The sequence below is a fragment of the Stegostoma tigrinum genome, chromosome 8, assembly GCF_030684315.1.
Source record: "Stegostoma tigrinum isolate sSteTig4 chromosome 8, sSteTig4.hap1, whole genome shotgun sequence".
In the NCBI taxonomy this organism is placed as follows: Eukaryota; Metazoa; Chordata; class Chondrichthyes; order Orectolobiformes; family Stegostomatidae; genus Stegostoma; species Stegostoma tigrinum.
Genome location: NC_081361.1, coordinates 43,355,122 through 43,376,310, shown reverse-complemented (window position 1 = coordinate 43,376,310; position 21,189 = coordinate 43,355,122). Strand labels below are relative to the sequence as shown.

General features: G+C 39.6%; 1 protein-coding gene across 3 annotated transcripts in view; it reads left to right on the top strand.

Annotated features, from left to right (window-relative positions):
• Positions 1-21,189, top strand: part of edem3 (ER degradation enhancer, mannosidase alpha-like 3) — a 68,179-nt gene that overhangs the window by 28,308 nt on the left and 18,682 nt on the right. For all 3 annotated transcript variants that reach the window (XM_048539257.2, XM_048539261.2, XM_048539260.2), the window contains 10 exons: positions 1,229-1,354; positions 4,997-5,080; positions 6,301-6,384; positions 6,562-6,686; positions 7,197-7,359; positions 10,529-10,683; positions 11,330-11,483; positions 12,972-13,163; positions 17,543-17,708; positions 19,524-19,709. In XM_048539257.2, coding sequence (XP_048395214.1) covers positions 1,229-1,354; positions 4,997-5,080; positions 6,301-6,384; positions 6,562-6,686; positions 7,197-7,359; positions 10,529-10,683; positions 11,330-11,483; positions 12,972-13,163; positions 17,543-17,708; positions 19,524-19,709 — 1,435 coding nt within the window. The remainder of the gene's footprint in view (positions 1-1,228; positions 1,355-4,996; positions 5,081-6,300; positions 6,385-6,561; positions 6,687-7,196; positions 7,360-10,528; positions 10,684-11,329; positions 11,484-12,971; positions 13,164-17,542; positions 17,709-19,523; positions 19,710-21,189) is intronic.

The following is a 21,189-nucleotide window of genomic DNA, read 5'->3' as shown; positions in this document are numbered from 1 at the left end:
TTGGTAGGAGAGACTAGGACCCAAGGGCACAGCCTTAGAATAAGGGGAAAACCTGTTAGAACAGAGATCAGCAGAAACATGTTCAGCCAGAGAGTGGTGAATCTATGGAATTCACTGCCACAGAAGGCTGTGGAGGTCAGGTAATTCTGTATATTCGGACAGATAGATAGGTTCTTCATTGTAACCCTTGACCCCCTTGACAGGGAGAAAGCAGAAGAATGGGGTTGAGAAACTTTTCAGCCATAATTGAAAGGTGGAGCAAACTCGATAGGCTGAATGGCCTAATTTCTGGCCCAAGTCTTATGGTCTTACATAGCTTTGCCAGGATTGTGTCTTGGCACTAGAGATCCCTAGTTGCCTCACCATTGGATCCTCACTGCAGCTCAAGGAACAGGTTTCCCCTACAGAGAAAGTATGAACATAGTTTTAAATGCAGACAGGACATAACCTTTCACTTTGACCCCAGTCTTGCAATCAGCGGTAATGTGTTCAAAGCATGTGTTATCATCCCACTGTTAACGTAGATGTGTTCTGCAGTAATAAATCCATAAATATGTTTATTAAGGTCAAACTATTAACTTACTCAAGTGAAGACAAATATGTTCCAGTTATTTACTGATGTGGTTACAAAAATGTGGCTAAACTTACCAAATAGCTGAGGTAAGCTATTAGTTTGCAAACTGTAGATAAATTGAAGGTCATTTTTATTGGTCTTATTAGCATGACCAGTTTAATTGCAACAATTGCAAATTTCTGCATAATGTAGAATATTTGAGTGTTTAAATCAATGTAAATCAGGTAACTAAAAGTATGTTCGTTGATAAATTTGAGAATTGTCCCTGGAACATTTGTTCTTACGATTATTGCTTTTAAACAGTTCTGTGCAAATTAACTGTATTTACAGTATTTGTTTTCTCCTTATTTTGGGTACATCTTGCAAGTTAAATATTTAGAACAGTACCAGCTCATACCACTAACTGCGTGATATTTGTTATAAGATGTTCGTGAGTTTGAACCTGTAAAGGGTTTGTTCAATATTTTAGAAACAAATGGCATCACAGACTAAAATATTTATGCTACTCATATTTAAAATAGTTCTTGAATTTTAGTTTAATTTGTAGAGTTAGAACAAAAACACACAGGTGAAATATTTCAGCTGAATAGTCTCATACTGTAAATATACCGGAGTAGGGGTGGCAATATTGTAATTTTTGGTTTTTCTGTCCAGCACTATGCTGCAATCATGAAGTATATAAGTCAACCCCCACTCTTGCTGGATGTTCACATACATAAGCCAATGCTGAATGCACGGACGTGGATGGATGCTTTGCTAGCGTTTTTCCCAGGCCTACAGGTAAAGTTTGTTCCTTATGTCAAGAATTTTTTTTTGAGCCTTGTACATATTGCTGATTTAAAGTTTTTTTTATTTTAAATTTTTTTAAATACTGGTACATTATGAGAGGGGAAAATTAGCATAATACCTCATTCTTCTGTTATCAGGATTCAAATTACACAAATAGTCAAATATGATGCTGATCCACCAGGACCTTTTACCATAAATATTAAAATAAACTCACGAGACAATTGTTAATTATTGACTACTGTAAAATTTTAGTATGCTTCCACTTTAATGGACCTCATTTACACATAATAAGAGTTAATGAGTTTAGAACTGCTGCTTCTCTGAGGAGAGAGGACGTTGAAACGAGAGTTACATTTTAAGTGATGTGAGATTAGCATTGACGGAGCCTGTAACAGATGATCCACTTGCAATAATCATGGAAGTGTTCAACACAGAAAGTGGCCCTTTGGTCCATCAAGTCTGCACTGGTCTAAAACAAGCATCTAACTATTCTCGGCCCATTTTTCCAGCACTTGGCCAATAGCTTTCTATGCCTTAGCATTGCCTCTACAACTTTCAGACAATATTATTCGTATCTTATGAATATGGTACAGTAACCAAAAAAGGCAGCACTGAGAAATATATTCCTAGAAATGTATTTTTTAAAAAAATCCTGGTCTCAAACAAATCTGGCAGCTAAAATGTTTTAAGAATATATTCACCAGTGATCTCACTAATTTTCAGTGCAGCGTGTCTCGTCCATTGTTGCAATGCCACAAAAGACTAATATCAAGTGCAGATGTAACCTTAGATAAACCATTAATTGAAAGGCTGTTCATCTAAGTGAGTAATTGCCCTTGTTTCATATCATGCTGATTTAAATGAATCTTAGCATAAGTTAGCATGATGGCCAATATCTGTGGGTGTAATTCCATTGAGTAGTTTTGACCAATACACTATATGAGCCCCAAACTCTGGTTACATGGGTAAGCACGGTTTCACATTTAGAGTTACTCATGAGAAATGAGGGCAAAGCAAGATCGTTCAGAACCAATCGATTTCTGCCAGGCTGTTGTCTGGGTAGTGTGTTTGCTCCAAGGAGGTAAGACGGTCAGACAACTGTTGTCACGCAATCCCTTCCAAAGAGTGCAGCTGTTCAAGAAGGCAGCTCACCATCGTGTTCTGAACGGCAAGTAGATATCGAGTTTTGAGAAGATTTGTAGCTCAAGTTGAGGTTTTCTGGATGTGAGTTTGCTCGCTGAGCTGGAAGGTTAGTTTTCAGACGTTTCGTCACCATTCTAGGTTAACATCATCAGTGAGCGTCCGATGAAGCTTCACCGGAGGCTTACTGATGATGTTACCTAGAATGGTGATGAAACGTCTGAAAACTAACCTTCCAGCTCAGCGAGCAAACTCACATCCAGAAAACCTCAACTTGAGCGAGTTTGCTCGCTGAGCTGGAAGGTTAGTTTCAGACGTTTCGTCACCATTCTAGGTAACATCATCAGTGAGCGTCCGATGAAGCTTCATCGGAGGCTTACTGATGATGTTACCTAGAATGGTGATGAAACGTCTGAAAACTAACCTTCCAGCTCAGCGAGCAAACTCACATCCAGGCAAGTAGATATGGACACTGAGTACTAACCTAGTCAGTGACAATCACATGCAATGAAAGAATTGTTCTTTTTTTAAAAAAACCACAGGAAATATCAGAACCAGGTCAATGCTTGTGGTCAACTCACCTATGTTTTATCTGGGATAATGGGAACTGCAGATGCTGGAGAATCCAAGATAATGAAATGTGAGGCTGGATGAACACAGCAGGCCCAGCAGCATCTCAGGAGCACAAAAGCTGACGTTTCAGGCCTAGGCCCTTCATCAGAGAGGGGGATGGGGTGAGGGTTCTGGAATAAATAGGGAGAGAGGGGGAGGCGGACCGAAGATGGAGAGAAAAGAAGATAGGTGGAGAGTATAGGTGGGGAGGTAGGGAGGGGATAGGTCAGTCCAGGGAAGACGGACAGGTCAAGGAGGTGGGATGAGGTGAGTAGGTAGGAGATGGAGGTGCGGCTTGGGATGGGAGGAAGGGATGGGTGAGAGGAAGAACAGGTTAGGGAGGCAGAGATGGGTTGGACTGGTTTTGGGATGCAGTGGGTGGAGGGGAAGAGCTGGGCTGGTTGTGTGGTGCAGTGGGGGGAGGGGACGAACTGGGCTGATTTTGGGATGCGGTGGGGGAAGGGGAGATTTTGAAGCTGGTGAAGTCCACATTGATACCATTGGGCTGCAGAGTTCCCAAGCGGAATATGAATTGCTGTTCCTGCAACCTTTGGGTGGCATCATTGTGGCACTGCAGGAGGCCCATGATGGACATGTCATCTAAAGAATGGGAGGTTGAGTGGAAATGGTTTGCGACTGGGAGGTGCAGTTGTTTATTGCGAACGGAGCGGAGGTGTTCTGCAAAGTGGTCCCCAAGCCTCCGCTTGGTTTCCCCAATGTGGAGGAAGCCACACCGGGTACAGTGGATGCAGTATACCACATTGGCAGATGTGCAGGTGAACATCTGCTTAATGTGGAAAGTCATCTGTCCAACTTACCTTTGTGCCAGTTAGGAGAAATTTGTGTTTTCAGCAGCTCAATTGGTAATTTGCGCTGATGTTGAAGCATACATCCTGAAAGTGTCTTCAATTACATTTTAAATGTGGTGTTCCGGCAGTTGAAAGTATCTCATCAAGTAGTGCAAGTATTATGCTGTGTCTAAGATGTTATCAGATGCAGAAGTAATGCAGAGTTGGAAGCACTTGCAGCTTGCAATATATTCTGATTTTAATATCAAAGGTAACAGCAGCTTCACACTTACAGAAGTAAAATATAATGGATGTGGGAAATCTGAAGTAAAAGGATAAAGTTTGGAGGCCTTCTGCAGGTCAGGAAATAAAAGCAATATTAATGTTCCAGTTTGACTTTTTGTTACGATTTCCTTTTCTCTCCCCACAGTCGCTGCCAGGCCTATCAGACTTTTCCAGCATTCTCCGTTTTTAATCACTGTTTCAGCATTTTGCTTCATAACGCTGTTTAATATCCCACCTAATTTTTCACTCAATATAGCTTGTATTTAAATCACATTTACAAGTTATCGTAATGTATTTCCCCTAAAATCAACCTTAGTAACTAGTCTTGTACTTATACAGGCAGATGCTTGTGAAGGATTTGAATTATGATGTGCACCTCAGCTGGCTAGCTGTTACAAGTTGCATGCAATTCATTATGCCTGTCACCATTTAACTGAAGGGTGATTGATGGAAGTTTTTAATAATTGTAGATCAGATGAAATTTAGAAAATGAAGTTGATACAATGTCACGGTGATTTTAATTTTATTTAATGTATGGAAACTTTTTAAAACAAAAACAGGAAAATTCTAGTAATACACAGCAGCTCAGATGGCATCAGTAAAAACAAACATGCAAGTTGGTGTTTCAGTTCACACTCAACACTATCTGGTCTCCCCTTACCTGTGGCGTCCGTGGTTTCTATTTCTAGCCTCTTTCATTTATATCTGATACGGTGTTTAATTCAGTTGGTACATTGTGAACCATTTTCTAATGTGTGCAGTTCAGTCTTTATTAAATATTATACACAATTTGTTTCTTAATTTTTAGGTGTTGAAAGGAGATATTCGTCCAGCCATAGAGACGCATGAGATGTTGTACCAAGTTACGAAAAAACATAACTTCCTGCCAGAGGTAGCAAAGCTTTCCAAATTCTTTAAATTAGTTGACCTTGTTTTTGTTCTTCACAACCATTAATGCCAGTGGAGCTACTCAATAGTCTATTTGACTATTCTTCCTTGACCTCTTTGTGCTGTCAGATTTGTAGGAGTGTTTTGCAGGTCTCACCTGTCACTTCTGCTATTCCATTTCTACTGAATTCCTGGCCCTTTTCAAATGACATGTTTTGTTCTCTTCGATAGATTTTACTTGTACTAAAAATGAATGTATAAATCTTCAAAAAGACTTCTCTTTTTCGTAATTGAAGTTGGATGTTAAAAGGGAAGTACTTAGGGGCATTTCTAAAAGATGTCCTTCCTTTCCTGTGAAGGATACACTGAAGCACTTGTTTATCAAATTACAGCTTCCTCAGCTTTACCTTCTAATCTCTATCTTGATAACCTGTTTTTTGTTTGACTTCAATAATTCGTTATTACTGCCTTGTTAATAGTTGTTTCGACTTCAGGCTTTTTATTTTCTACAAGCTCCAATTTTTTTTTAATGATTGTTCTTAGAAATGATTGTTGCCTTGTAGGTTTACTTGCCTAAACAGCGTTAATGAACCAGTAGATTTTTTGACAGCTTCATGGCCACCTTTACTAATAGTGATGATGTTTTCAATCCTGAATTCAAGTTCCTAAATCAAATTCTCCAACTGCCACGGTAAGATTTGAACTGACTTTCTCAGGATAATTTATCAAAGCTTCTGGATAAGTGTAGTCATTCTTAAATCCCCAAATCATTAGTCTCTGACTGAAACTGATATTTTCAGGCTTCAGTCTTTCTTCCTTCCACAATCCAACATCTAGTCCCCTTACATTTCGATCTGGTTCTGTTTCATGGATGCACTTGCTTTTTCAATCTTGCTGCTCTCTTGTTCTCAACTTTAACCCTTCTCAAAATGCATTAGTTTAAGAGAAATGTTTTTGTACTTGTGACAAAAAAACTCATAAGAACGCTACTTAAGCTAAAGTTGCAGTGAGAAAGTTTTACACATCGAAGTTTAGCCTTGCCAAGTTAATTAACAGAATATTCAATGGTTGCAGCTCCTAAATTACTAAACAAAATGCAAATAATTAATGTGTCAAGTGATGTAACTTTTTTTTGTATAAATGTTCAATTCACAAAATTAATCTCAATGTTGTTCTGTAACATCAGAATTTCCTAATTGGAAATGTTTGCTTTTGGGTTTCTAGGCCTTTACCACTGATTTTAGGGTTCACTGGGCTCAACATCCCCTCAGACCTGAATTTGCTGAAAGTACCTACTTCCTATACAAGGTGAGCTTGTGGTTTTATTTGATGGATGTTTAAAAAGGGAAGTTTCTTCTTTTTTTTTAAAGTTGATATCTAAATGGTGGAAGAATATGGCAAAACTTTGTCGTTAGACCAGAAGCTGATATGAATTTTTAATCTTGATCTGATTCGTGTGTAAGTGACTATCATCATTGCAAACAGGCTACAGGCGACAAATATTACTTGGAAGTGGGAAAGACCATCATTGAGAACCTGAACAAGTACGCTCGCGTACCGTGTGGCTTTGCAGCAATGAAAGATGTTCGGACAGGAAGCCATGAAGACAGGTCAGACCATTTACTACGGACAGTTCATTACCAGAAAATAGGGTCTGGAAAAAACACTTAGCACAATCTGTAGAAATTTCAGCAGGAGTGGTCTCTGTTCTCACTTTGGTCATTGTTATTTTAAATGACGATTTTACAGTGTCTGTGGTGGTGACCATTTTGGTTCTCCAGAGAAAGGCTGAAAAATAACACTTTCCAAACATTGCAGTGCTCAGATGAAAGTCATTGCTTGATGGAAATTGCTGTAAAGATTATCAACATATCCTGGATTTTGAATACCAAACGTAAAATTAACAACAAATACACTTGATCAGGAGCCTTGTATATGCTTCTGGACTGTGTGATTAATTCCCTTATGCTATGTATCAGTGAGTTGCTGCTAAAGTGTTATTGTGCAATGACCAAGTTTTAAAATGGCAGCTATCAAGACAACACTAGGGAAAAATCCTTACTTGTTTGACGCTAATAATAGATTTAGTGTTTATTTTTAATAATCCTTTTTTTGTACAGAATGGATTCCTTTTTCTTGGCTGAAATGTTTAAATATCTGTACCTACTGTTTGCGGAGAAAGATGATGTTCTGTTTGATGTTGAGGATTATATATTCACCACTGAGGCCCATCTATTGCCACTTTGGCTCTCTACTAATTTTACCACAAATAGGAATAATCAGGTAGGTGAATCACTTCATGCTGTGTAATTGTTTGGAGGTATGATGAACTAAAGATAACAATGCGGTGGGGGGGTGGGGGGAGCGGAGTGGTGGTGATAGTCTAGAAATATTAGCTGGATCATCTGCAACTTTGGATACAACGTATTTCAAGTAAACAAATTCCGTTAGTTGTAAAAATCATCTGTTTTTACAGCCTCATTTTACATTGATTTTCAGTAGATGTGCAACATGATCTATATAGACTGATTCCAATGCAAATACGATATCCGCCCCTTCCTGCTATAATGAGATGCTTTTACCTCTTGATGTGCATGTCATTAATGATCAGCTAAATTGATTAGATTAGATTCCCTACAGTGTGGAAACAGGCCCTTCGGCCCAACGAGTCCACACCGCCCCACCCAGACCCATCTCCCTATAACCCCCACACCCCTGAACACTGCGGGCAACTTAGCTGTGAAGCTGTAGTGCTAACCACTGAGCCACCGTGCTGCCCACAGTTGTTAGAAGTAGCAACTCTGCAATATATTAATTTTCAGTAGTTATGTAAGAAATCCACTACTGTTGATTTTAAGGGGCTGAAAGGGAGTATGCATCCCTGTAGGTTGCATTCTGTAGAGTGTAGGGGAAACCAGGGATGACTCTCCTGCAAAGATGTGATGCCATTGACAAGTTCTCCACCTGAAAGGCAGATTGACTGAAAGACTTGGCTTGGAATAATCCATAGAAAGCTGCAGGGCAAGTTAAGTACACACCCGAGGTGATCAGAATTTGGAGCAGTGATGGGAGTGATCAATCCTAGGGTGTAAGGGGGTAGTAATGATTTTGGACTCCTGGACATGAGAGATAATTCAAAAGCCTCAGTTGGAGGGATGGGGACTGGGCAGAAGTTCCCTGATACTTCATGGTACAAGATGATCATTGTAAGAAAGGTTAGGCATATCAGAGCATGGGGGTGTGCTAGACCCAAAACGTAAGTTGGAAACAGAATTTGACCTAGCTTAGCTGCTGGTCCTCTGAAGATCCCAGACACCTAGCTGTCCGCAGCTAATTTTTAAATGGGAAATAATAATGAAATTGGTGCAGCCTCATTGTAGTACAATCTTCTTGGTACAGCTTGGCTGCCTATCTTTGCTAAAGCCAAAAATGGGAGAACTGGAGATGGGTTCCAGGTGGAATTCAGGTTATCAACATTTTTTAGTCTGCTGCCATTTGTTTTTGGATCTAAAACCCTCCTGTTAGCATCAAAGAGGAAATGTAACTGCAAGAATATCCAGAATATTTAATGTTTTTTTTTCTTTGAGCGCAATAGCTAATGGCCATTATCACCTGTGCATTTCAAACTTGTCGTGAAATAATGTGCATGACTTATCAGGCTAATATGTATCAGTCATTTCTTATCCCACCAAATTGTGTAACTGTGGTTATGTTATGACAGGACTTTTTCTTGTGTATGTTTTTAATTTATTGGTATATGGAAGAGAAAAGGGAGACAAACCCAAATCACAAAACTATTGCAATTGTTGTTGGATTTGTTTTTACATGATTCTACAAATGAATGACCCCTTTAAAATTACCCACAATAACAAAGCCAAGAGCTCTTGCAGTTCTTTTGGAGCAAAGTTACATCCCTTGCATCTCCTCATCATACTACTGTTAGTGACATGTAGTGATAACTGGCTCTGTTGGCATTTTGGGTTTGGCAGCGAGCAAACTAAGGCCTTGTTCCACAGTTGCTTATTTACACAAACATCCCAAGCACTGGGGAAGGACTGGCCAGACCCACAAGTGGCCATAAGTTAGTTGTGTTTAGAAAGAAACCTTGTTTGTGATTTTCGAAGAACTCTGATGCACAGATCTCAAAATAACACCCTATACAAGACAGTGAAGGACACCCCTGCAACTTTTCTCTAAACATGTTGGCAAGCTAAATTTCCTAAGTATTAAATATTAGTAGTAGACAGTACACCTACAGGAGATCATGATTTCTGACTGAGATTGGAGGCAACTACTGTGTACTTCTCCTACAAAGCTCTGGAGAACATTCCAGATGGATTTAAATCACAAGAAAGTGTGATTGATCCAGCACTTGCTGCAGGTACCCTCAGCCTACTGGCAATATCTCTCCTGGCAAATCTGTTGTTCTTTGTAGAGTTTTTCAGCAAAACTCCCTTAAAGATGTGGCATCATTTTTCTTGGCCGAAAGAAAATAATCTCCTCTTGAACCTTCGCCACCCCTTTCTCCAGAAGTGTGCTTTATGTCACGAGATGACACAGAAAGCTTGCAGTGATCCTTGGAATGTAACATGGACCATTCTTTCTCAAGAATTGGGAGTATGGCACAGTAGCTGAACTTTAGCTTTCATTAAAACTACCTCAAGTCAAACTTTGTAAATTTCTCTTTCCATTGGCTTCTAGCTACAGATAAACTGTGGGCATCTGGGTTTTGTCCGATACAAATGTTGGTCCTGCTGTTCCGAATGGAGTCTCAGCCAGTTAAAGTCATGAAATTTCTCTTTCTCTACACCAAATGTCTTCCAGCTTTTTGAAAGAGGAGCAAAAGACCCATAGCCATCACATCATGCAGGTTTAACATTGATTGCACATATGCATACACAGCCCCACCACGCCAAGTATGGATTCCTACCACTTCAGAGGCAGCATGGTGGCCCAATAGTTAGCACTGCTGTTTCACAGTGCCAGAGACCTGGGTTCGATTTCCAGCCTTGGGAAACTCTATGTGGAGTTTGCACATTCTCCCCGTGTTTCTATGTGCTTCCTCCGGGTGCTCCGGTTTCCTCCCACTGTCGAAAGATGTGCAGGGTAGGTGGATTGACCATGTTAAATTGCCCATAGTGCCCCAGGGATGTTTAGGTTAGGTGGGTTAGACATGGGAAATTAGGGAGTGGGTCTGGGTGGGATGTTAGGAGGGCTGGTGTGGACCTGTTTGGTCGAATGGCCTGTTTCCATACTGTAGGGATTCTGTGATTCTATGATGATTCTATGGTTCTTTGAATCTGAGAGAGTGAAGCGTAGGTCATTACCTGTAGCTAAGAAAGCAGGAACAGACATGGGTCCTCTTCCTTCAGCTTCACACAGCTGAAAGCAGACTACTGAATAGACAAGTCCCAAACCCCACCTTTCATTAATTTTTTTTGTCTCCTCCTAGACGGCAGGTTACATAGATTTGGACGACAACAACTTTGACTGGTCTTGCCCTAATACACAGGTTTTGTTTCCAAATGATCCCTCTTATGCTAACAGCATTCGTGAACCGTTTAAAAACGTGGTGGACAAAACTTGCCCAAAGGCCAGCATCCGACAGTAAGAATTGCTTGTATTTACTAAACCCTGAGATTATATGGGCAAGATTTGTTTAAAATTTTGTCTTTTCCAAGTGGGCCTAGTTTTGAATACATTATCCTGATATAAATGAACATTTACAAGTACACATCATCATTATTATACTGCGGTATACCGATTTGCAGATAGCCTGTTGTAAAGAATAAGAACATTTCTGTATTGATGCATCTTGTTTTTGAGAACATGCTACTTGCCAAGTTTGTGTTAATAAACTGCTGATGATAAAACCAAAATATTTTCACTAATATATTTAAAAAGCTTAATTAAGTGAGTCACTTGCATTGGATACCTGTGTTTCAGCTTAGAGAGTGAACTTATTTTTGTACATTTATATTAAACAAACTACATCTATTGAATTAGTACTAATAATGTATAACTGGTGCAAATAAATTTTCAGTTTGTTTACTGAATTTGTTTATATTTGTGCAAAATGTAATTCAATTCCAAGTTAGAGGATTGTTCATTGCCTTTGCTTTTGCTAAGGTTGTTTTCTCTCAAGCAAACAGTACATAACAGTTCATTATTTTATGTAGTTTTTCTTATTATTTTGCTGTTGGAAACTAAATTCCCTGTGTGTGTGTGTTTGTCCGATTTGTCGTCTTTATAGGGAAGTAGGTGATGATCCTGGGACCAGGTCACATCTGAGGGCCAGGGACTTTATGGCCAACAATCCTGAACATCTTGAGTTACTGAAGAAAATGGGAGTCAGTTTAATTCATCTGAAAGATGGCAGAGTCCAGTTGGTTCAGCATGCAAACCAGGTGAAATTACTGCTGTATAATATTGTCCATAAAGCAGGCATACATGCAATTTTAAAATTATTGACCTGAGGGGAGAGGACGGAATGAATGAAAATGGGTGGGAAATTGTTTGGAAAATGGAATTTGCAGTAAAAGTAGAATACGTGATATTCTGTGGGGTACGTTGCAAGTAGTAGCAGTTGGATCCTATTTGGGTAAATATCTCTTCAATATGATCAATATATGAAATATATGTAAAATGAAAAGAGATCAACAAACCTATTTTCAATGTACTACTAAAATCCAAATATGTGCAAAAACTGTTCTAAATGAGTTACAACAGAAAATCTGAATCCCTTTTGTATTCTACAGTCTGAGAAAATATCAAGTACATTGAGTAAATTCATAGATTCATCTGCCAGCGTATCAGAAATATTCTCATCTTTTAGTAAAAAAGGGTCAAGTAGGGAAAACAGAGCAAAAGCAGAGAAATGTGCACAATTTACTTTATACCCAGTGATAATGGGAACTGCAGATGCTGGAGAATCCAAGATAATAAAATGTGAGGCTGGATGAACACAGCAGGCTCAGGAGCACAAAAGCTGACGTTTCGGGCCTAGACCCTTCATCAGAGAGGGGGATGGGCTGAGGGTTCTGGAATAAATAGGGACAGAGGGGAAGGCAGACCGAAGATGGAGAGAAAAGAAGATAGGTGGAGAGGAGAGTATAGGTGGGGAGGGGATAGGTCAGTCCAGGGAAGACGGACAAGTCAAGGAGGTGGGATGAGGTGAGTAGGTAGGAGATGGAGGTGTGGCTTGGGGTGGGAGGAAGGAATGGGTGAGAGGAAGAACAGGTTAGGGAGGCAGAGACAGGTTGGACTGGTTTTGGGATGCAGTGGGTGGAGGGGAAGAGCTGGGCTGGTTGTGTGGTGCAGTGGGGGGAGGGGACGAACTGGGCTGGTTTTGGGATGCGGTTGGGGAAGGGGAGATTTTGAAGCTGGTGAAGTCCACATTGATACCATTGGGCCGCAGGGTTCCCAAGCGGAATATGAGTTGCTGTTCCTGCAACCTTCGGGTGGCGTCATTGTGGCACTGCAGGAGGCCCATGATGGACATGTCATCTAAAGAATGGGCGGGGGAGTGGAAATGGTTTGCGACTGGGAGGTGCAGTTGTTTATTGCGAACGGAGCGGAGGTGTTCTGCAAAGCGGTCCCCAAGCCTCCGCTTGGTTTCCCCAATGTAGAGGAAGCCACACTGGGTACAATGGATACAGTATACCACATTGGCAGATGTGCAGGTGAACCTCTGCTTAATATGGAAAGTCATCTTGGGGCCTGGGATAGGGGTGAGGGAGGAGGTGTACTTGCTGTTAATTTGAATTTTAGGCTTATAATTAGGCTCTGCATTTTGAGGAGCTGAAGGTGAAAAGACGGACATCAAGTTGCTGCTGCCTTTTGAGGAGAGTGAATTCAGTAATGAATGAACAGTGTTTTGCTTTTCTCCTCCCCAGGCAGCCAGTGCCCATGATGCTGAGGATGGCCTGCGCTTTATGCAGGAGATGATTGAATTGTCCAGTCAGCAACAGAAGGAACAGCTGCCACCTCGAGCTGTTCAGATTACCTCCCACCCATTCCTTGGTAGAGTGGTACTTACAGCTGGACCCGCACAGTTTGGAACAGAACTTTCTAAAATTACCAATGGGGTACGGAGCCACTAAAACTGACCAATAGTTAAATACTTGTACATATATAAAATACAGTATTTGCCAGTTTTTCTTGAAAACGAAATTAGTTTACCATGCAGTAAATTGTCTTAGAGTAAGTTGGTTTATCTAAGAGATCAGCTTATTAACTGTTTATCTTTTCAGTGACTTTACAAATTTATTCAACAGCATTGGTTAAATATATAATTAACTTAGGTATTTCTATGCACTCTGTGGCAAAAGTCTAGTTTCTTTATTTTAAAAGAATGATACTTTGCTGTTAAACGTTGTTTAAAATGATGTCACTTTTTTTAAAGGGCTCTTCCACGATTAAAGTGGAAGAACTCAGATTGTTGCACTCCATGTTGTTTTTCTGAGGGATTGGGAATGTTGTGGCATGTTTCTAGGACTGGGTCAGTGAAGTTTGTGACCGTTCTGGAAGTCGTTTCTGGGTTTTGAAAAGTGAAAAAAGTAATTAATTAGTACTAAAGTCTGAATTATTTTTAAGGAACAATCCATGTATATTAGACCGTTTTTGATAGCTTATTCCATACAGAATCGGTGGGGGCGGGGAGGGAGGGAACCACAGAAGATATAAAATGCAGTATCTGTCATTTTGGAAATTGTGACCTTGAATATATCTGCTGTCCCACGTGGCATAAACATGTCAGCTAGTGGTGATGAACCAGAGTGTTCATTTTTCTTTCCATCAGTAACTCATGGAGAACATGGACTCCAGCAGTTTAAGAAGATATCTTCTCAAGGTCAACTACAGGCCGATAATAAAAATACATGCCAGCAATGATGCCCACATTCCTCAAGTGAATATGAAAAACAGGGTGTGACTGTTGTTCATCTCCCAGCAATCCTGACACTGCTATAAACTTGGCTACTTAGGGATACACAAGACATGTCCAATATTTCCTTGCTTCCTGCTGGGAATTTTATGACATCCATTCAGCAATTGCCATGGATTTGTGACTGAAATCAGGATCAAGGTGCACAGAAACTGTGTTGTGAGCACGTAACATTTGAACTTATAAAGGGCAGCATAACTCCTGAACCTTGTGTTACATTTTAGTTGTTAAGCTTTATTTTGCACTTTCCTCTTTGAGTCTTCTGTACATAAATCCTTGGCTGCTCTTGTTTTAGCTTTTGACTTTCAAACTTCATTTGAATTGCACATTCTGAGCATCTTGTGTAGAGACAAACATTTGTTCAAGCAAAGATATCTTCTTCAGACATAGAAATTACAGTACCGCCAAAGTACTTAACATTTCACCCTCTTCAGGCACTAATCGCAATTGACTACAGCTATCTGCTCCAGATAGTAACACAATATTCTACTACATCATGTTGGTCATAAGCTTCCTGCCCCTTCCTATCACCTTCATACCCACCTCATTATTACCATAAATAAACACACAGAACTCCAGATGCTGGAAATCTGAAACAAAGTGTTTGAGAAATGCAGCAGGTCTGGCAGCATCAGTTGAGAGAAAAGCTGAGGTAACATTTCGAGTCCAATGACTCTTCATTTGGACTCAAAACATGCAGTCTGTTTTTCTGTCTACAGACGTTGCCAGATCTTTGGCTTTGTTTTTCCAGCACATTTTTTAATGAAAACTTGCAATTTTTTAAACACAATCTTTACTAATCATAAATAATTCTCTGACATATTTGTGGATACAATCATCACACATACTCAGCACATTAAAGGCAGATTCTCGCATAGTGTAATTTAGTCGCCACTTTAATATCCTTCTTAGGATATTTAAGTTGCGTAAAATCAAATCCATCTATGTTGAAACATAGAAAATAGAAGTAGAAGGAGACCATTCAGCCCATTGAACTTGCTGTCACATTCAAAATGACTGTAGCTTTATTTCCTCTCTTTCCATACATCCTTGCACACTCTCACCATTCCCTTGACACCGTTAGCTTCTGTAAATTTGTGTTTCATTCTTAAATCTATTTAGTGACTTTGCCTCCTCAGCTTTCTGTAGTAGAAAATTTCATAAGTTCACCTCCTTGAGAGTAGTGAAATTTCTCCTCATCCAAAATAAGGGGGCATCGTATCAGGAATTGCCTAGTCAGGGGAGACATCATTCCTCTATCCTGTCTCCCCAGTTCTGCCAGAACTTTATACGTTTCACTGAGATCCCCTCTCATTTTCCAAGACTCCAGTGAATACGGGGCCAGTCTATCTTTCCTTAAAACTGCACACATGACTTCAGGTATGGTCTCATCAACCTGCACAGATGCAGTAAAATTTCCTCACTCCTGTACTCAAACCCTCTTGTGATAAAGTCCAACATACCATTTGCCTTCCTGCCTTCAAGAGAGTCGGGGGCAGCAGTAAGTATTGTGGCATCACTGAAGAGAAGGTGATAAGGAAGCTGAAGGTGAATAAATTACCTGGTTCAGATGGCTTACACTCCAGAGTCCTGAAGGAGATAACTGAAGAGATTGTTGAGGCATTGGTGGTGATCTGTCAGAAATCACTGAAGTAAGGGAGGGTGCCTGGCAATGTCAAATGTAACACCCCTGTTTAAGAAGGGAGAGAGGCAGACAGGAAATTATAGGCCAGTTAGCCTGACCTCGGTTGTTGGTAAGATTTTTAGGCTCCATTATTCAGGATGAGTTGCAGAGTACTTGGAAAGCATTGTCAAAAAAAAGCACTGAGTCAGCATGGCTTTGTGGAAGGGAAGTTATTCCTGACAAATCTAATTCAAATTCTTTTGAGGAGGTAACGAGCAACTTAGACAAAGGAGAGCTGGTGGATGTGATGATCTATTTGGATTTCCAGAAGGCTTTTGACAAGGTGTTGCACAAGATCCTACTAAATAGGATAATAGTCCGTGGTGTTGGGGGCAAGGTAGTAACATGGCTAGAGGATTGACTGACTGGCAGCAGACAGAGTAGAGATAAAGGGTCTTTTTCAGGATGGCAGCCGGTGATTAGTGAAGCTCTGTAGGGGTCCGTTATGAGACCGCATCTGTTCACGTTATACATTTAACAATCTCATCGAAGAAGCTGGGGGTGTTGTTGCTATGTTTGCAGATGACAAAGATAGGTGGGGGGAAGGTAGTGTTGAGGAAGTCGGGAGGCTGCAGAAGGACTTGGACAGGTTCGGAGAGTGGGCCAAGAAGTGGTAGGTAGAATGCAATGTGCAAAGATGGGGAGTTATGCATGATAGGAAAAATAAAGGTATAGTCTATTTTTTAAATGCTTTAAAAATCTAGATCGGGATTCTCTTCTTGAGCCTATAACATCCCATTGTTAGCAAGCAGGTTCTTTTGGCAGTTAGGAAATCAAATGCAGTGTTAGTATTCATTCCAAGAGGGCTAGACTGCAAGAACAGAAATATACTGTTGAGGCTATATAAAGCTGAAGCCAGTTGGCATTTGGAATATTGTGAGCAATTTTGAGTCTCGTATCTGAGGAGGGATGGGGTCCAGAAGTAGTTTACAGGAATAATCCTGACGATGAAAGGCTTGTAGTATGAGGAACGTTCGCGGACTCTGGGTCTGTACACGATGGAGTTGAGAAGAATTGCGGGAGATCTGACAAGTCTGAATAGGTTGGATATGGAGAGGATGTTTCCACTGACAGGAGAGACTTGGATGCAAGGGTATAACCTCAGAGTGAAAGGATGATACTTTAATACTGAGATGAGGACGAACCAAAGAATGGTTAATCTGCAAAACCTGTTGCTACAGAGACCAAGTCATTGAGTCTCTTTTAAGACAGAGGGGTTCTTGATTGGTAAGGGATTAAAGGTTATAAGGAGAAGGCAGGGGAATGAATTGAGAAACATATCATCCATGATCAAATGGCAAAGCAGAGTCGATGGGCCAAATGGTCTAATTCTGCTCCTGCTTCATGTAGTCTTATGGTTTTATAAGGACATTCCTAACTCTTCAATGCATCAAAACAAATTGATTTTTATTTTACTTTCTAATATTATCATTGCTGGGATAGTCAATCCTTCTTGCATACAACATTGGCCCGATCTTGGGCATATATCAGAAGCTCTTCTGTATTTAAATACAATCAAAATATTTGTACTCAATATTTTTGATAGAAGCATTGTGAATTTCACACCGTTTAAATTCTGCTTACCAAATTAAGTAATTGTAACAGTGAGAATAACGATTTAAACATAGCAGAATTGCTCATACTTTGTCAGTTAACTTGAGGGAGTTTTCGAAGAAAGGAAGGGTTGGGTGGGCCAGTGGGTGAGATTATTGCTTAAGTACTGTTATTATAGACATTAGTCTTTATATCAGTTGTACTTTCACATGATAGTATAGATTGTCTTCGAAGAGAATTTTCACAGTAAAATTTGATTGTGTGTTTCTCTACATTTTTGATAGGTGCGTGGTTTTGTTGCTAAATGTGAACCCTATAATGGCTGCTCAGAGATATTAAATCCTGAATTAATAAAAGGAAAAATTGCCCTAATGCAACGAGGCCATTGCATGTTTGCTGAGAAGGCACGGAACGCACAAAAAGCTGGGGCAATAGGTGGCATTGTTATTGGTAAGGAATACAATTCTTATTTTCACATTAATCTTGATATAATATGTTACATATTTATGCATGTACTGTTGTGAGGAGAGAACTATCATGTCCGCCTTATAATTACAGAATTGAAATTCAGGGAAATTTACAGAATTTTAGATTCTCTGATTATTAGTGATTCGTGCTGCTGAGTGAAGATTCATGCTGATTAATTAGTTGATATAACATCCAATGCAGAAGTTACATTTTAATGCTTGTTTAGTTTTATTTATCTGCAATCCCAAAATAATGTGTACACACCTTTTTTAACTGTGTGCCCTCATCAATAGTAATCTGAGTTTGTGATTGTAATGCATTATCCCTCCTTAATCCCCTTGACCCTCCTAATCCCCTTGACCCCACTGGAGGCTTAGCGTACAGACAACCATACCATTCTTATCTAATACCTCTCCTCTTACCTGACTGGGAGTTCCCTCACTTGATTTCAGTCTTACTTATCCAGTCATATCCACAGAATTTCCAGCAATGTCTGTGTACCCTGTCAGTTGACTGATGGTTGGTTTGCAGTGCAGATTGACGCCAAGAACGCAGGTTCAAACCCCACACTGGCTGCGGTCAACACCTTCTCAACTTTACCCCTCGTCAGCAGCACAGTGACCCTCAAGTTAAACCATTGCCAGTAGTCTCTCTCTTTTTCTCTGACAATAATGAGAGAGCAACCCTGTACCCTGTCTCAGCTCCATTAGCTTTGGATTCATCTGAGGACCTCTGTTTGACTGCCTGCTCTTCCTCACTTGTATGCTTCATCTTCAGATTTGAGCTTAATTAATGAAACCCAGCTGTACCTCTTACTGTTTCTCCTGAACCTTCCATTGCCTATCTGTTGCTACAATTTCTTTGGTTGAATAATGGGAATATCAAAGCCATCAACCCCATCACAAACTCCTGTACTCTTGCCAATGGCCCCATCCATCTCCTTGCTCACTACTTTTGGCTGAACTAGTGTTCACAACTTAACTGTCCTGTTAAGCCTTGAGCTGAGCTTCCTCTCTATTGTGAACATGATTGAAATCAATCTCCTTCACATTGCTTGCTTCTACCCTCACGTCAGCCCATCTGCTGCTGAAATCTTCAATTTTGCTTCGTCAACTCCAGACTGAATTTATTCTACTTCTAAAGAAGGGTCACAGGACTCATAACATTAACTCTGCTTTCTCTCTACAAATAGCTCCTGGTTAGCTTCTCCAGAAGTTTTTGTTCTTGTTTATTCTATTGGTTTAATTGATTCCATCCTGCACTTTAAGCTTCAATTCCCTTAAAATTACCGCAATTCCCATTGCATCAACCCTTGCTAACCTTCACTTTTATTTTCAGTCTCAAGACGTGTCATCTTTAAAATGTTCATTCTCTTATTTAAATCCCTTTCAAAGATCCTGAGTTCTTATTTAGTGTTTAGAAGATGTGCCTTTGGTGCTTGATATTTCTGACTGGTTAAGCTCATGTTATGTTTCCTATAAAAGTTTGGCCTGAAGCACATTGCTGGGAGCAGAACGGAGAGAAATCTAATTTTGTCTTTAATCATGGGTATGCTTCGTGATTGTCCCAGCTGCTGGAAATATGAAATACTGCAAAATTAACATTCCTCTCCTTTGTGACCACAAATTAACTTTTTTTAAAGAAGAGCGTTTAATGTGAAATTTCTGTCCACCTCTTGAGACAGAAGTTTATTCCTGTTGGCTTTATTATGAAGCATAATAACTTCAGTAAGCCCAGGGAATTTTGCATGTCCAGGTGCACACTGCAGTTGTTTTAACTGTATTTGCTATTGGGCAGATGACAATGAAGGAAGCAGCAGTGATACAGCTCCCCTTTTCCAGATGGCTGGTGATGGAAGGAATACTGATGATGTTACGATCCCAATGCTTTTCCTCTTCAATAAGGAAGGACATATTATACTCAATGCCATGCAGGAATACCAGGATGTGGAAGTGCTGCTGTCAGATAAAGCTAAGGATAGAGGTAAGTTTCTAAAATAACAGCAAATGACCTTCCATTTATAAAATGAATGAAGTGTAACGTCCTAATGTTCATTATTCTTCATATGTAGGGACCAATCTGAATATTTCTAGTATGCCCAGCTTGATAGAGTTTTGTTTTATGACAAGTTTTGAGAAATTCAGAGCTCCTCGGGGCAGCCTTTCTTTGAAACCTTTTTCATAATCACACAATATGCTTAAATAAACCCTTCTCATTATGATCAAAACATTAAACTGTCATGACTGTATATTTATTACTGGATCAATATACCATACAGCTCAAACATTAACCACTAAAGCATTTAAAGAAAAATAACATTTATTCATTCACATGGAATGTGGACATCACTAGACAGCGTTCATTTCCCATCCTTAATTACCTTTAACTAGGATATTTCAAATGGCAGGCAAGAATCATAGATTTCCTTATAAAAGGACATTGATTATCATAATCTTACAGTTGCATGGTCACCAGGTTTTTATTACAGATCTATGTAATGACTAATTTAAATCCCGCCGTGCCAACTAGGAATCTTAAACCCATATAACTGTGGATCTTTAGTCCAAGCCTTTGGATTGCTAATACAATAATATAACTATATTCATTTTTTAATTTAGTATACTTTCATTTCTCTTCCATTTTCACCTTTTTGATTCCTGTTCTCTTTTTGTTGTATGCTGTCCTAATTTCTCTTGAAATTTTCTTTTTGTCCTTTTTTTAAAAAAAAAGCAATGGATATGTGCTGTTGTGTCGATTTCACGCCAGATCACCTATTATGTGTTTGGAAACTAAATTGCAAAGGTTTGGATTGGATTTTTTTAAATGATTTTCCATCAGTTGTGGTTCGTTATCTGGAAGACTGACATGTTTATTTTGTGATTTTACTTTCTAAACACAGCCGCACAGGACTCCATTTACAGAGTATATTGTTAAATCAAGTGGGGATTAGCCAAAAGTTCAGACCTCCATTTTCTTATTATCTCTGAGAAGCTAGCCTCAGAGCAACTTGCTGCTGTCAATTGTGGCCCTAGGCAAAAAGTTGGTCTTGCATATTAGAATAAAGAAGTTTTTTTTAATTTTGTGAACCCCAAATGTGTATTTCCTTGAATTTCATGTATGTAAATTTACTAAAACGATATAGAGGAGCTTTCAAAATCAATGTTGATAAAACTGCTTGTGAAAAGAGTTAACATATCTTTATTTGAAAATTTCAGTACCAGCAGAGTGGGATGCTCTAGAGTACCACTTATCGGTGCTGCATTATCCACTGATTCGGGAAAGATAGAACACATTTTTCAACCTAAGCTAATTTATATTGACAAAGCAGGGGTAGATCTGTGAAGTATTGTCCTGTCCTGCTGGTCTAGTTTTTCTTTTAAAGTCATATTTTTTATCTGTTCTGCACAATTGAAATATGTATAAGCTGGCTCATACAAATAACTCTGAAATGAACACATACAGA